General features: G+C 39.8%; 1 protein-coding gene across 1 annotated transcript in view; it reads left to right on the top strand.

The window, feature by feature from the left end:
- mtor (mechanistic target of rapamycin kinase) overlaps positions 1–17323 on the top strand; it is a 267396-nt gene that overhangs the window by 107774 nt on the left and 142299 nt on the right. The window contains exon 29 of the mRNA XM_060931539.1: positions 793–938. Coding sequence (XP_060787522.1) covers positions 793–938 — 146 coding nt within the window. The remainder of the gene's footprint in view (positions 1–792; positions 939–17323) is intronic.

Here is a 17323-nt window from a genome sequence, read left to right as displayed (position 1 = left end):
CAGGGTGTACCCCGCCTTTCGCCCGTAGTCAGCTGGGATAGGCTCCAGCTTGCCTGCGACCCTGTAGAACAGGATAAAGCGGCTAGAGATGACGAGATGAGATGAGTACAGATACTCAAAAAGTATACTTAAGTACAGTACTCAAGTAAATGTACTCCGTTACTGTCCACCCCTGAAGACAGGTCATGAACAGACACATCACCTGGGAAGCACACTTTAAGATGACGCCACAGGGGGTCATCACAACTTGTAAGATTGAAAACTATTTGATGTGAGGAAAAAGTGAGCACTTTGAACTGCTCGGCTGAAAAAAGACCCGAAGTTTTATGCCCTTTCCACGTTCGCTGCCACATGATTCGAGTATGTTTTGAAAAGAGTTCAAGGTTACCAAGCTAAAATTTATGTCCCTGTCGAAACGAAGTAATTTGAGTTTTCTCTTTCAAAAAAAAGTGTTCCTGCTGTAAAACAGTTCAGTCGATAGCAAAACAGTGCAAGCCATGTGAACAATAACCATCGAAAGAGCTCACCTGCTTTATTTGTTAAATAGATTATTTTCCGTCTCTTTATGTTCATGTTCTAACCAGATCACTGTATGGTAGGTTTGTTCTGGTGCTCGAAGTCGCATCATTGCTTATGTTTCAAACTCTCGACTGAACAGCCCTGTCCTGTTTTCTTCTCTTCTGCTTTGCACTATCCTTTTTAAAAAAAAAAAAAAAAATATATATATATATATATATATATATATATATATATATATTTCTTATTTTCTGTTTTTCGGCCGTTTCATTGCAGGGTCCACTTCCACTGAGGGACGATAATGGAATCGTGCTACTGGGCGAGAGAGCTGCTAAATGCCGTGCCTATGCCAAGGCTCTGCATTATAAAGAGCTCGAGTTCCAAAAAGGCCCGACTCCCCTTATTCTGGAATCCCTTATTAGGTAGGAAAACAGATTATTTTCACTTTCAGGTTCTTTAGTGGAACCAAGAGTCATCAGATCCACACATATGGCACTTTAGAACGCGTCACTGGCTGTCGTTACACCGTTCTAAACAACATTTACTTTTTTGTCAAGCTTGCTGGATGCTTTGAGTCAAGTTGCTTCTCAAGACATGTACCAGAATTCTGAACGTTGGCGTTTCACAAGCCTCTCGGATCACTTTACAAATACCTTTCTATGTTTTCGACAAGCTAACATGAAGCAGTCGAAGAGCTGAACGAAAGAATGTCCTGCATTTTTACAGTGTCCTGCCAAGACTCGCTTCTTCTCGGCTGTCTAAAAGTTTCATTGTGTTTTTGTTCTGTGAATTTAATAGCTTTTACCAGAAAATGTGGCAGAGAAAGGAAATCTCGCATGATTCTTTTCGCAATTCTGGTTGCTAAAGCCAGGTATTCAGCAACTCATTGTATATGCAGGATTCACACAGATGCACGATGGCTTGATTTTTTTTTTTTTTTTTCCCTACGCAGACTAAATAGATCTTTGAAATGCTCTTTCATAATCTCAAAGCTAATTCATGTTTCCTACTGAGTGCAGTACCAAATAAGAGTAATCCCTTCGGTATGGGATTAGTACTGGATATAACGGATGGACTTAAATCTTCTCATCTCATCTCATTATCTCTAGCCGCTTTATCCTGTTCTACAGGGTCGCAGGCAAGCTGGAGCCTATCCCAGCTGACTACGGGCGAAAGGCGGGGTACACCCTGGACAAGTCGCCAGGTCATCACAGGGCTGACACATAGACACAGACAACCATTCACACTCACATTCACACCTACGGTCAATTTAGAGTCACCAGTTAACCTAACCTGCATGTCTTTGGACTGTGGGGGAAACCGGAGCACCCGGAGGAAACCCATGCGGACACGGGGAGAACATGCAAACTCCGCACAGGAAGGCCCTCGCCGGCCACGGGGCTCGAACCCGGACCTTCTTGCTGTGAGGCGACAGCGCTCACCACTACACCACCGTGCCGCCCTGACTTAAATCTTAGGAAAGCTTATTTACCATTATACTTGCTTGCCAAAAGGGGTCATTAGATTAACTTATAGTGTCCTCTTTATTACAGCTGTGCAATATATCGTATTTTTATCACGATATCGATATTGGTGTCAAACGATATCAAAATTCATAATATCGATATGAAACGATTTTTTGTCATTTGTAAGGTAAAACGAACCCTTCTGTCCCCTAAGGCACACCGTAGCCTTGTATACGTCATCCATTCTACTCCTGCGATATCTCCGCAACAGTAAAAAATCAGTTCTTCTGTTTTCATACGTGTCGGGTGATTTGATATATTGATTTGTTAATATGTTGTTTGATTTGCTTGCTAATAGTTATAATAATACAATTAACATATATTTACGTCATATTTTTGGATGTGGGACTGGGTAATGTAAAAATGGCATCTACGGAAGAAAACAAGCACAACAATATTAGCACATATCCAGCTTGCTAGCTGTGTTAGATGTGTTAAACCGTGTGGATTTAAGTGGAATAAATGCGAGTCGTCCTGTGGTCAAGGCAGCGTTTTAAGGTAAGGCAATTTGGTTATTAATGTTGCCCGCCGCGGCATGTTTACTTGAGTTCATTTGATTTTGACTTGTGCATCTGCAGCTAGCATCATGCTTTGAAGTAGGTTCTGCTAAGGACGGGTTTATTGCGCGATGTAGACGGACTCAGATGTAATTACATTGTTTTTAAAATTCCGTGCGCTTAAAACGGTGTCCCCCTGCTAATCATGTAGCCCTAATCATGTGTTGCTTTTACTTTTCGAGTGAAATATCTCTGCAAATGGTATTTCAATGCTGACATGCCAAAAAGATAGCGGAGTCCACATTTGGAAGATGAAGGAAGAGAAGCCTGATGCTTGAAAATAGATCGCTTAATCCACAACGCATATCTGTATTTGAGACATAACCTGCAACTAGTGGGGATGTTTTGGAATGACTGTGCATAGGGTGTTTTTGGCCACAGAACACTAACCCACAGTAGTAGGAGGACTACTGGGTTCGTGGATTTTGTCTGTTGACTGAGCGAAGCATGGTGTTTGCCTTGTGCCATTTCACGTAGCATCTAGCCGCAGTGCCACCTACACTTTCAGGGAATGTTTACATGCCGCTGAGCTATTTTCATGTATGTTAATTCTTAAGGACTTGTCTCTATATTGTGCGTGTTCACACACGGACTGGCTATCGGGAGTAGCGGGAGTTTTCCCGGTGGGCCGGTGGTTCAGTGTGGGCCGGCGGAGAAAAAAAAAAACAGTTGCGCGCTGGCCTTTAATATGATAAGCAATGTTAACAGTTTCTTTAAGAAACTGTTAACATTGTTTATTACAGTTGCGCGCTGGCCTTTAATATGATAAGCAATGTTAACAGTTTCTTAAAGAAACTGTTAACATTGCTTATCATATTAAAGGCCAGCGCGCAACTGTTTTTTTTTTTTTTTCTCCGCCGGCCCACACTGAACCACCGGCCCACCGGGAAAACTCCCGCTACTCCCAATGGCCAGTCCGTGTGTGTGCGTGTTTAATGTTGGTGTCTTAACAACACACAAGCTTACGTTGTAGTGTGTGTGTGAGAGAGAGATTTTATCCTTGGCTGGCTACGAGCCAGTGTGGACGTTACGCAGTAATCACTGGTAATACCAGCGGTGGCTCCATCCTCTGTGATCGGAAATGTTGAGTGAGGAGAACGTGAGCCTTGTGCAGGCGATAGGACCTATGCAAAGTACGCGCTTGCACAGTAAATAGTTTAAGTAAAAGGCGTTTCAGGGTACAACGGGAAGGGTTGACAGGTAGCCTATGAGGCCTGTACTATAAAAATGTGGCCCGGTGCCTCGGGTGTTGATGATCGGGGCTTTAAAAAAAGGTGTATAAATATCGTTTTAAAAATCGCGATATCAATATTTACTGAAAAAATCGTGATATTGATTTTTTTCCAATATCGAGCAGCCCTACTCTTTATAATGATGAAAGGGGTGTGTCTTAGAAATAACTAAGATGAAGGTGACAACAATGATCTCATATCTTGAGAGCAGTGCTGTGTATGGTTTATACAGTAATTCAGAACTTAAAGATCTCATCAGGATTATGATACGCCTATTTTGAACTGTATATTTATATCCACACTATGTTTGACAGATGGTTTTCATTTGGAGTTGGAGTCGAGGTTTGTAAATTTTGGTCGAGGAAACATGCAGAAGCGGATATTGGCGATTTTATTTCAGTCTTGAGGAAAGCTTTATTTATCATTGTGTTGAGGTTCAAAAAGTGGGATACGGAAATAAAGCCCTAAAGGAGACATAAAATGAACAAAAACTTAACATAAGTTATAAAACAACACACAACTGGCTTCATTATGAGATATTTAAAAACATCCAGTGTAGCGAAGATATCCAGTCGAACGGGTCAGTGGAATTTGTTCCTGAGGCGAATGAACCTCAAGTACGTTGTGTCTGTTTCATATAAATGAAGGCGAATAATGAAGAACGGTTATATAAATAGACAGACTCAAAAGAGATCCCTTCATATACTGAATGTATCAAAAACAGCGATGTTTTTGATACAGGATAAGATTTTTTTTTTATATATACTCCTGTTCCAAATTGGGGGTGGGGGGTAGTGGTATACTGTAGGGCTGTAACGATACACCCAACTCACGATTCGATTCGTATCGCGATTTTTGACCCACGATTCGATATACCCACGATTTTTTTAAATGTTTTTTTAAAGTAGTAAATTTGACTTATTAACATTTACTTACTTACATTAACTATTTAATAACAAATAATTCAGACCACTGCAGAGAATGAGTAATATGTATGCAAAAATGAACAAATGTATATCCAAAGATTGTTTTATTTCTCAAAATAATACTGTTGAGCCGGAAGCTCTGGTTTTTTCGGTTCTGAAAAAGTCATTTTTCCAAATCGTGTAAATCCGTTAAGATTTTTTTGGGGGGGGGGGTGGCTCTCTCACTGTCTCACTCTCATAGGGCCAATGATTTTCTGTGATCGCGGAAAACAGATGGAAATTACGGAATTTTTATAGTGAAACATTACTCGCGTGTCAAAATGTAACTACCGCAGAAGGCTTCCGCCCAAGCAGACATGCCTTCAGTGTTGCCAGATACTGTAACGTTTTCCACCCCAAAAATGTTCAAAACCAGCCAAAAAGCACCTAAAACCGCCCAATCTGGCAACACTGCATGCCTTTCCGGTCAAGTGATTGTGATTGGCTTGTGGCACACCTAGCCAGCCAATGAGCTGCTTGTTTGCAGATTCGCTCCCCGCGTCGCAACCAGAATGGCGACCGCTTAAAAGAAATGAATGCTCTGCCTGTGGCGAGTGTGGACGTTGCGTGACTCGCAGAAGATTGTCGCAGGTCAGCGAAAAAACAACTTACTAATAGATATAAAAAATAAAAGTAATTTAAGTAAGTTTAAAATGTAATTTAAATAAAAAGTAAAGTATTCATAAATTGAAGTTTGGAAGCACCTCTGTTTTTGGGCTGAGGAGAAGTTTGAAAGGGTGTACCGCGATTCTGCCTTCTTGTATCGCGACACAGATCGTGGCTCTGCGTATTGCGATTTCGATACGCATATTGTTACAGCCCTAGTATACTGGTTTATCTCTGTCTGTCCGAAACACCCTTTTTCTCAGCAACCACAAATCATAGCCACTTGGTATTTGGTACCAAACTTCAGCTTGGGGTTCTATACCGTGTCTACTGTTTTCAGGTCTGTCGCACATCGACTTCCTGTTTACCGGCTTAATGCATTTACGAAACATAGCGTGGCTTTGCAAAATTTTCGTAACAGTTTTCTCAGCAACTACAAATCCCTACTGCTTGATTTATAATAAGTGGTCGTATTCCTTCGATTGCTTGCATTCTGATATAAGCGAGAGCAAGGGTATATAGTATGCAAGCGAGCAGTAGCTCACAGCTGATCTTGTTTCTGTCTAAAATGCTTTATTTCGTTTAAAAAGAAAGTCTTTATGAAGCCAAATGCTTGCACACAGAAGCATATCACTGTGCCTGATATCTCGTATAACTAGTGATCATTACCGACGATTTCTGGCTTTTGTAAACCTCATAACATGATGTGCAAGTGTGACATTTATGCATCCATGTATAAATTTTACAAAAACATAACCGTATCAAAGCAGTGTCATTTACCCTGTTCTCGGTCGAATTGCTCACAAAGTTTTCACTGCAGTTAGTTGACTCGCATACCACGTGAAACGGCACGACTTGACCTTTCCAAAGATGCTAGTTGTTCGAAAATATGATCAAGTATTTGTGAGGGGAAGAAATTTTGCGTTTACGTCTGCGTACAGCTCTACGTCCATCTCCACACCCATTACTCTTGTTTGAATTATTCATGAACTCGTCACTGCATAGATATTAAACGTGTATCACAAAGAGCAGAACTGGAGCTTTGTATTGAAGCTAGTCACATTTGTACATATCAAAGTAGTCACGTACGTATTGAGTCCAGGTCAAATTTCTGCAAAGTAATCGATATTTTTTACAAATTTCTTCACCCATTTTCTTATATCACCAGATTCCAGGCAATCTCCCCAATGCAATTATGAAAAGATATCTCTGCTGCCAGCATATTATTGTGAGATACATCTTTAAACATAATTTCACAAGATGTGAAAGTTTTCTGCCTTGATATTAAATTTAATATGAAAATATGCAAAAAAAAAAAACCAAAACCCAACCCACAAGATATAACGTGTACGGTTAGTTCTTCTAATTACCAAGGGAAGAGGTTAAAAACAAAGGTCGTGAAGTTACCCTGAAAATGGCGTAGGGTTCATAGGGTTAAAATAAAATAAATTGGATCGGGCCTATAATGGATTCTTGAAGGACACCTTTGTTTAACTTGAGCTATGTACTTTGAAATACAGCAAGTCAAAAGTTTGGACACACCTACTCATTCATAGGCTTTTCTGTATTTCGACTATTTTCTACATTGTAGAACAAGACATCAAAACTATGAAATAACATATGGGACATATATGGAATTATGTGGTAAAGAAAAAAAAGTGTTTTAAAAAAACGAAATGTGTTTCATATTTTAGATTCTTCAAAGTAGCCACCGTTTACCTTGATGATGCTTTGCACACTATGGGCGTTATCTTAACCAGCTTCCTGAGGTCGTCACCTGGAATGCTTTTCAGTTAGCAGATGTGCCTCGTCAACAGATAAATAGTGGACTAGTTTCTTGCCGCCTTAATGGGTTTCAGATCAAATCGTAAATAATAAAATTACAGTGAACAGCCCGATTCCACAACTGTACTAATCCATATTATGTCAAAAAGCGCTCAGCTAAGTAAAGAGAAACGACATTCATCGTTACTTTAAGACATGAAGTGTCTCTTAATTAATAAAAATAAAGAAAACTTTTGAATTAGATTAGAAGGTGTGTCCAAACTTTTGACTGGTACTGTACGTCAAAAGCCTTTGTGTAATGTGTCCTCAGCTGTATGCATTTCTGAATTCCAGTCTTCTTGTAGTATAATTTAGAATGGTTTTCCCCTGAAAGCATATGAAGACAGCCCTATTAAAATATATAGATAACCAAGACATTCGAATGTTAAATATTTAAGGAATAACACACAGCGGGCTGCGCTGTTATACAGTGGGGCAAAAAAGTATTTAGTCAGTCACCAATTGTGCAAGTTCTCCCACTTAAAAAGATGAGAGAGGCCTGTAATTTTCATCATAGGTACACTTCAACTATGAGAGACAGAATGAGAAAAAAAATCCAGAAAATCACATTGTCTGATTTTTAAAGAATTTATTTGCAAATTATGGTGGAAAATAAGTATTTGGTCAATAACAAAAGTTCATCTCAATACTTTGTTATATACCCTTTGTTGGCAATGACAGAGGTCAAACGTTTTCTGTAAGTCTTCACAAGGTTTTCACACACTGTTGCTGGTATTTTGGCCCATTCCTCCATGCAGATCTCCTCTAGAGCAGTGATGTTTTGGGGCTGTCGCTGGGCAACACGGACTTTCAACTCCCTCCAAAGGTTTTCTATGGGGTTGAGATCTGGAGACTGGCTAGGCCACTCCAGGACCTTGAAATGCTTCTTACGAAGCCACTCCTTCGTTGCCTGGGCGGTGTGTTTGGGATCATTGTCATGCTGAAAGACCCAGCCACGTTTCATCTTCAATGCCCTTGCTGATGGAAGGAGGTTTTCACTCAAAATCTCACGATACATGGCCCCATTCATTCTTTCCTTTACACAGATCAGTCGTCCTGGTCCCTTTGCAGAAGAACGTACATATTTGTTGTGCTGCTGCCTTTCGTGATAACAGGTTTTTTTGCACACTTTACAAACTGGCATTTGCTGTTCCACGTCCTCCTCGCGATATCCAAAAAATGCCAGATGACTGACCCCTTACTAGTTCTTTTAGGAACCAATTCGTCCGCTTCCATTTTTAATTTGTCGCTGAGATTGACAGAGCTTACACGGTAGCCTATGCAACACCAGCGATTGCACGAACTGACGGTCAGCGCTGTAAACCGGAACTAGGAAATCTTCCCGCTGGCAGTGTTGCCAGATACTGCTGACGTTTTCCAGCCCAAAATATGTTTAAAACCCGCCAAAATGCACTTAAAACCGCCCAATTGGGCGGGAAACCGCCCAATCTGGCAACACAACCGAAACTAGAAAATCTTCCCGGAAGCTCCTTTCAGCACCGAGATGTCGCCCGGGATTGGTTGGCGAGTGCGTGACGTTATTGTTTTCTTTACCCTTAGGCAGCCTCTCACGTTACTGCCTGAGGGACAGGGAGAAAACCACCGGAAAAGGTTTTAAACAAACGCAACAAACACAAGTCGGAAGATGAGCATAAAATACTCGATAGTTACGATATAATAATTTTATGTATCGCACACAGAATTTTCGGCGATATATAGAGTATATTCGATATATCGCACAGCCCTACCGTATTGTTGATTTATAGAGTGTGTTTTTTATCCCCAGCTGGCCGAAAGGCCCAAAGGGGGAATTACGTCGTGGCGATGTCCGTCCGTCCGTCCCGGGAAGGGTGCTCACCTTCTGAAATCAACTCCTCTCACGATTTTTGGAGGAATTTCTCGAAGCTTGGCAAAAGGCCTTGTTATACGACGCATATTGTGATTTGATTTTTGTTTGTGAAAATTTTCCCAGAGTTTTGACCCTTGATTAAATAACTTGTACTTTGACAATTTCATGAGGGTGTACGTTCTTCTGAAATCAACTCCTCTCACTATTTGTGGAGGAATTTCACCAAACTTGGCAAAAGGCTTCGTTATATGACAGTTATATGAGTGATTCCACGCTTATGGGTACTGAAATGGGGACATGAACTTATTTTTAAAAATTCACCTAAAACCATTTCTTTTTTTACCATCAGGTCACAAAACATGTAATCTTTAATGAATGATATGTTAAAAGATAACTTTAATTTTCTGAGATGTAATAAAAACATATTTATATGCCAAAGTCAGAACGTAACAGAAGTGTTGTGGACATATAGATTCTCAATTTTAACAATGTAGAATTACTTTTTGAAACATAGGAAGGTGATGTTTTAGCAAATATAATTAATAAACGTGTGTAGTAGAATAAACATGCACATTCTTTCAATAAGATTAACATGGTATATAGCTAGATTGTAATTAATTTGTAACAGACGCGAGATGGACAATCGTAACAGAAGTAATGTAACAGACATCATTTTGGAACTCATAGGCTTGACTTTGGCATATAAATATGTTTTTATTACATCTCAGAAAATTAAAGTTATCTTTTAACATATCATTCATTAAAGATTACATGTTTTGTGACCTGATGGTAAAAAAAGAAATGGTTTTAGGTGAATTTTAAAAAATAAGTTAATGTCCTCATTTCAGTACCCATAAGCGTGGAATCACTCATATGCATATTGAAATTTAATTTAATTTAGGCAAATTTTACCAGAGTTACGCCCTTGATTATTATTAACAAACTTGTACTTGGCAATTTCATCAAGGTGTGCTTGCTTTCTGAAATCAACTTCCCTCACAGTTTTTGGAGGAATTTCATGTAATTTGGCAAAAAATAAATACATTTTATCACCCGCTGGCTGAAAGGCCCGAAGTGGGATTATGTCGTGGCGATGTCCTCCCAGGAAGCGGACTCGCCTTCTGAAATGAACTCCTCTCACAATTTTTGGAGGAATTTCACGAAACTTGGCAGGATTATTTGTTATATGTCGGTAATACGCATATTGCAATTTCGTTCAATTCGGTCACATTTTACCAGAGTTATGTCGTAGTTGCCAGCGGGGGATATTGTGCTCTCAGAGCACTCTTGTCGTTTGATAAAAACATATTTTTAATCTGTTTGTTGTCCTTAGATTGCATGAAGTGTCTGCCATACAAGTCCCTGCAAATGAGCTGTTGCAATAGATCTTATAACATATTGGAATGAGCATGTTGATGTTAAAATCAGTTGTTACTGCCAACACTTCTTTCAGAGCTGTGCTATTATAGAAAATGAATCCACTTCATCTTCTGATTTGAGAATTCAGTAGTGCTACGATATAATAATGCTTAATGTTCTAATAATGTGGACCTTCTGCGAGTCATGACACTCGCCAGTGCCCCTTTGTTCCATTCCCATCTTAGTTTTCTTTTTTTTTTTTAGAAAAAAAAACCCATAGCTGAATTGAAAAAAATATGGTAATAAGCGCACAGTGCAGCCAGTTAACTATCCTGTAAGTAGAAAACCGTGTCCTGTGCTTTGAAAAGTCTTAACGTCGAGAACCAGTTTCATGAATTGATGGCATTTGTGTTTAAATTGCTTGCTCTGTAAATGATTATTTAGAGTTGGTGGCTTGGATTGGATTTGACAACAATTTAATGACTTGATGACAGTGACTGACTATAGATTTAATCCAGTTTTTATTTTAAGAAACTTAAGAATACATGGGTGCAAGTCATGTGCCGGAAGCTCCGTTTTTTTTTTCGGTTCTGAAAAAGTCATTGAGATTTTCCAGGGGGTGTTGAGGTATTTCACCTGACGTCACAGGGTCACGTGACGCCCCGGTGTCCGCCATCTTGAACGGCAAGCTACATACTAACGCTGCAGACAGAGAGGGAGAACCAGCTTGAAAAAAAACGTGTTACAGACACCTAGAATAGATTAATTTGTCAGTAAGCGCTCTATAAAGAACTATGGTGTTTGCTTGTTGTGCTGTGGGCTGCCACAACAGACAGGGACAGCGTGCAGGACGCTCCTTTTACCAGTTTCCTACTGACCCAGACAAGAGGGCCAAATGGATTGCAGCTGTGAAGAGACGAATGAGCCCCCTAAAATAAATCATTTAATTTTTCCTGTTACCCTGTTCGAACTATGCTGATATTTTCGGGGGGTCCCTTTTTTTTCCCTTGGGGGGTGCTTGCGCTTGTCTCAGAGCGCGGATCTTTTTTTTTTATATTGAAAGTATCAAGTCATTACAAAACAAGTAGATAAAGTGACATCAGACATAAAACGCAATAACAGAGGCTAGAAAGAAACGGGACAGAAATAAACAGGGAAATTACATAAAAAGAAAGAAAAAGAAAATAAAAAGAGCGCGGATCTCCAAACACATGAGAAGCCTATCTTACGCACATATCACGCGGACTCCACACCTCCACACACGCATCGCGTCTGAAGTCACAACTCATCAGGGGAAATCGTGTCCGCATTGGCATGTTCAAAAAACAACCTCGCGTCAACAATGATACCACACGCAAGAAAAAAAAAAACAGTCAGGCTACTCAACAACCAACCTGGCAGCAGCAGTCGTTGTCAAGTAAACACAACACTTCGGATATGCAAATGCTTCCCGTTACGCACGATTACTATGTCAATAAACATCATTTTGCCAATATTTTAGAGACCCCCCCAACATTTCCCAAATCATGTTTTCAAGGGATCTCATGTCTGTTTCAGGGGATCTCGGACCCCCCGAGTAACAAGACAGTGTTGTGAACATAGCCTGCCTTGTACCGTTTCAAACTGCTGGGGTCATCCATCATCAAACTGTTGACTTCTGTCGACAACCTTGGCTCCATACCAAGGCTGGGTACAGTGTTTGTGATAAAAGACAGATCCAATTTAACACGAATCACAGCTTACTTTCTTGTTAAAACGCGCAAAGGTCTCCACCATCTCATACCGCCTTGCACTGAAGGACTTAAGCGCGCCGTCCAAAATGGCGGCATCACGTGACTTGGTCACGTGGGTGAAATACCTCAATAGGGGTGGCCCTCTCAGCGTATTACCGGGTTACCGCGGTACAGTCTCTGCACGAGACACATCTTTTCATCTCGTCTTCGCCGCAAACCTCATTCAATTTATACGCCGCTCGCCGACAAGCGGTCCTGACTAGCCCGTTGTTTCACAGCATTATACATGTGTGATATCATGTTTCACGCACGTAGCACGTTGTTCGACCAAATCAACACAGCTATTCCCATGAGTCGCCGTTTCTTTTGGTGCAAGTTAGAACGGTGCTTTTGATTGGCTCACTGTTAACTGCCGTCCAATGAAACTTCAGCTTTTATAATAAGCCTTATTTCGCTTCCCTCTCTTGCGACAGATCCACGTGCTTTGCCTCTGGTTGCTGATCAAAATATGTCAAAATGAAGTTTTTATCAGAAGGCTCCAATACAAAAGAATTAGAAAAGACGTCTAGAAATAAATGGAGATGGGAATGGTTAAGCGAGTATGACAAAAACGGTGACAAATGGGGAATATGGCTGAGAAAACCGGACGTCCCGGGAGTTGCGTATTGTGACTGCTGTTCAAAGACTATCAAGTACGGCTCCAGCGGGAAGAAGGGACTTAAAAGTCACGCCGGCGAGACTAATCACTTTTCTGATTTTTGTGCTATGTAGTAATAAGTGAATTCAAAACATTTATTGGTGATTTAAATTGTCATCTGACATTGTGTGACGTGCAAATGCAATGTGCTTTCTTCTAGAATTGAAATTATTCATCACAAGTATCTGCTTTTATCAACGTTTTTTTTATATATATATTTGATTATCTTTCAATTATTAAATAAAAAGTTTGTTAGCTATTTTATCATCTTTTCTAATGTGGTTGTTAGGTTGAAAACTCATTTGTAGTCAGTAATGGATTATAAAATATAGATATTTTTGTATATGGAAAAAGCTGAATCTTGTCATTTGCTAAAATCCAGGAGTTTCTGAGGACATCAAGACATGTGGCCCCTTATTTTAACTCAAGCTGTGTATATATTGTAAAAAAGGTATCGCAGCAAAAGCATATTAAAAATGGTTGTTTCAACATTTAAATTAGTAGTTGGGCCATTATTAAAAAATGTTCTGTTTCCGATCCACCGGCCGGGAGAGTGGCGTTTGTGCGGTTGAAATTTTTTTTTAACGCCGGTTTTTCAACATTTTTTTTGGGTTCGTAAATCTAAAATCGAACTTGACATTTACGCATTCCGTGCAGAATATAGAATCGAATCAGCTCTGCGCATGCGCCGTGCGGCACAAAAAAATGGCAGCCACCATGAAGGAAGGAGATCCGGAGTTTTCAAACATTTGCTTAAGTGTGAAATCGTAAAATGGTATTCTAGCGAACAACAAAATAGTAAAGATTCCAAAAAACAAATCATTCAGTGATCATTTTAATAGTGTAATTTCATCCGAACGAGGCCTAACGGTCGATTTAGAACTACAAAAAGTCCGTGTGTCGGACCATCACAAACCGTTACTGGAAAATTCGTTTGATCTTGATCCATCCGAGACGTTACAAACAGCTTTTGAGTTTTGTTATGCGAAATTCATTACCTACTTTGTTAATGACTTTGTTAAATGCAGTCAGCATTTAAAATGCTAACTTAAAGTTTTTGTACAAGTTTCAGTTGATTAAACTGTCATATTTTATTAAATGTTTCTGCTTTTGTAATAAAGTACTGAAAGAAAAAGCAAACACAGCATTGCGATTTCTTATCCATCCATATATATATATATATATATATATATATATATATATATATATATATATATATATAACAAAATAAAATAAAATAAAAATCCCTCCCTCCCTACTGAAAATTTTTTTGCTCACCCGGTGGACAGGAAACGGATTTTTTTTTAAGGATGGCCTTGCAGGATGTTTTGAAATATCAAGCCTTGTACTTGAAATCTTGTTATTACAGATGAATTGATGAAATGTATTAAACATTTGATGTGAATATGCAAATCATATAACTATTAATATTATAAATGTTTGCATGAGATTGCATGAGAGACAACCATTTTAACTAGGGGGCTCACCCCCCTTTGTACCCCCCCCTGCATGGTTGTGCCATGCACGTCTGACTTTTGTCAGACTTTTCAGGTTTTTGAAAATTTTATACTTGCACCCATGAGAATATGAATAATTCACAATCCTCACAGAGCTTGCCCTGCTCAGGGTCCAAACTGAATAAAGATATGGAAAGACAAATTGGATCTCGAGCCAAACCTGATATTTGCATGATGGTATTCAGGTTTTCTGTAAATCTCATCATATTCTTCTATTAAGAGCCATAAAGTGGCCGAAGTTCGTCAGTTATTTATCATCTACCTTTACTGGTAGTCAGTGTGTCATCACTGTGTTATATACCCAGAAGTCCGACTAATAAAGTCTATTCCAGTAATTTTAATACAATTTTATTATGCCAACATTTCCCTGCACACACTGCTGTCTCAGGAAGTCATGAGATAGAGTTGAGGTTCAGGCACCATGTTTGCTGAAAAATGAAGCTGCCGTAGGATAGAAGAGACTGAAAAACATGAGAGAGAAGGACTGAAGGAATTTTGTGAAGAGTCTAGGTGGTTCATATCAACTCGAGTTGCCATGACTGAAATTAAGACAAATTAATTTGAGAGAAATGAATTTGTGGTGATTTTATCTTTCACTACTTGCATATTTTTTTTTATACTGTATGTATTACATTGATTATTGTAACAAACTTTTGCACTTATATTTCTAATCATTTCAATTTCGGTACAAACAATCCTAAAGTTTTTAAATAAATAAGGCCGCGTCTCAAGGCAATTAATGCAGATAGCTCACCAGTTAGTTATATTTTGTTACGTCAAGTCTTGTTATATTTATTAGTCGAATTTAGGTATAGGACTAACTCCTGGTACTCACTGGCCACTTTATGAGGCACTCCTGTTCAACTACTCGTTAACACAAATATCTAATAAGCCAATCCACATGGCAGCAACTCCATGCATGTGGACATGGTCAAGACGACCTGCTAAAGTTTAAACCGAGCATCAGAATGGGGAAGAAAGGTGATTTAAGTGACTTTTTGAACATGGGACGGTTGTTGGTGCCAGACGGGCTGGTCCGAGTATTTTAGAAACTGCTGATCTACCTGGGATTTTCACACACAACCATCTCTAGGGTTTACAGAGAACGGTCCAAAAAAGAGAAAATATCCAGTGAGCGGCAGTTTTCTGGGCAAAAATGCCTTGTTGATACCAGAGCTCAGAAGAGAATGGCCAGACTGGTTCGAGATGATAGAAAGGCAGCAGTTCCTCAAATAACCACTCGTTACAACCAAGGTATGCAGAAGACCGTTTCTGAACGCACAACACGTTGAACCTTGAAGCAGCAGACCACACCGGGTGCCACTTCTAAGAACAGGAAACTGAGGCTACAGTTTGCATGGGCTCACCAAAAGTGCGCAATAGAAGATTGGAAAACCATTGCCTGGTCTGATGAGTCTTGATTTCTGCTGCGACGTTCGGATGGTAGGGTCAGAATTTGGTGTAAACAACATGAAAGCATGGATCTATCCTGCCTTGTATCAACGGTTCAAGTTGGTGGTGATGGTGTGAGGGATATTTTCTTGGCACACTTTGTACCCCTTAGTACAAATTACGCATCATTTAAAGGCCACAGCCTGCCTGAGTATTGTTGCTGATCATGTCCATCCCTTTATGACCACACTGTACCCATCTTCTGATGGCTACTTCTAGCAGGATAACATGCCATGTCACCAAAGCTCAGATCATCTCAAACTGGTTTCTTGAGCATGACGATGAGTTTATTGTGCTCAAATAACCTCCACAGTCACCAGATCTCAATCCAGTAGAGCGACTTTGGGATGTGGTGGAACGGGAGATTTGCACCATGGATGCGCAGCCGGAAAATCTTCAGCAACTGCGTAATGCTATTATGTCAATACGGTTCAAAATCTCCAAGGAATGTTTCCAGCACCTTGTTGGATCTATGCCACGAAGAATTAACGCAGTTCTGAAGGCAAAAGGTGTTCCAAGGTGTACCGAAAAAGTGGCCAGTGGTTGTTCATCTCGAATTACAAATATGACTGTTTTTCACTATTGTGATTAACATTCGCTTTAAGTCAGTTAAGTTTGGTAAACACTTTTCTCAGGTGGCGCCGTTTAACATGACCGTTTAGTCTTTTCATATCTTTGAAATTTTCACAGAACTTTCATCTAGTGAACAGGATTACCGGCTTGCCTTTGCCTAGAAAGATATATGCAATACTCTCTTCACATTCAGCCAAAACGGTTGCCCGTGAATGCAGCCTAACGCAACAGCTGCTTCCTGAATAGGATACGAGGTAGTAATATTTTGAAGACACATACCCAGTTCTTTGTAAAGTCAATGCACTTTATTTCATTTTAATTGGCACTTGTAGACTACAAACTTATTTTTGTATCATTTATTAGAGGTTATAAGTTTATGGTTGAATTACACTGCTGTTCAAAAGTTTGGGGTCACTTTGAAATGTCCTTATTTTTGAAAGAAAAGCACTGTTCTTTTCAATGAAGATCACTTTAAACTAATCAGAAATACACTCTATACATTGCTAATGTGGTAAATGACTATTCTAGCTGCAAATGTCTGGTTTTTGGTGCAATATCTACATAGGTGTATAGAGCACGGGCGATTGCTCTAAGACAACGAGGGAGGCTCAGCCTCCTCTAAAAATGATGAACATCGTGTAGGATGAATTGCGCTAGGCTTATGTTATAGCCGACCTTATAACATTTGCTATTTGAGATCCAGAATCATAGAAATATATGTGCTCAACCCAACTACAGTGCGAAATCATTACGTTATAACTTTCCCCAGTTCGCCTAATGTGTGCGTGAGTTTTTCCCCCTCGTGACAGCGCGATACAGCCCAGCCTCAGTGGACTTCAATGGCATTTGGGAGCTATGCGCTTTTCAATATCAAAATGCAAGATGATTATTGGACAAATACTGCGAAAACGCCCGCC

The sequence above is a fragment of the Neoarius graeffei genome, chromosome 10 (assembly GCF_027579695.1).
Source record: "Neoarius graeffei isolate fNeoGra1 chromosome 10, fNeoGra1.pri, whole genome shotgun sequence".
Classification (NCBI taxonomy): domain Eukaryota; kingdom Metazoa; phylum Chordata; class Actinopteri; order Siluriformes; family Ariidae; genus Neoarius; species Neoarius graeffei.
The sequence above is the reverse complement of the archived record's forward strand: the minus strand, read 5'-3'. Positions and strand labels throughout refer to the sequence as shown.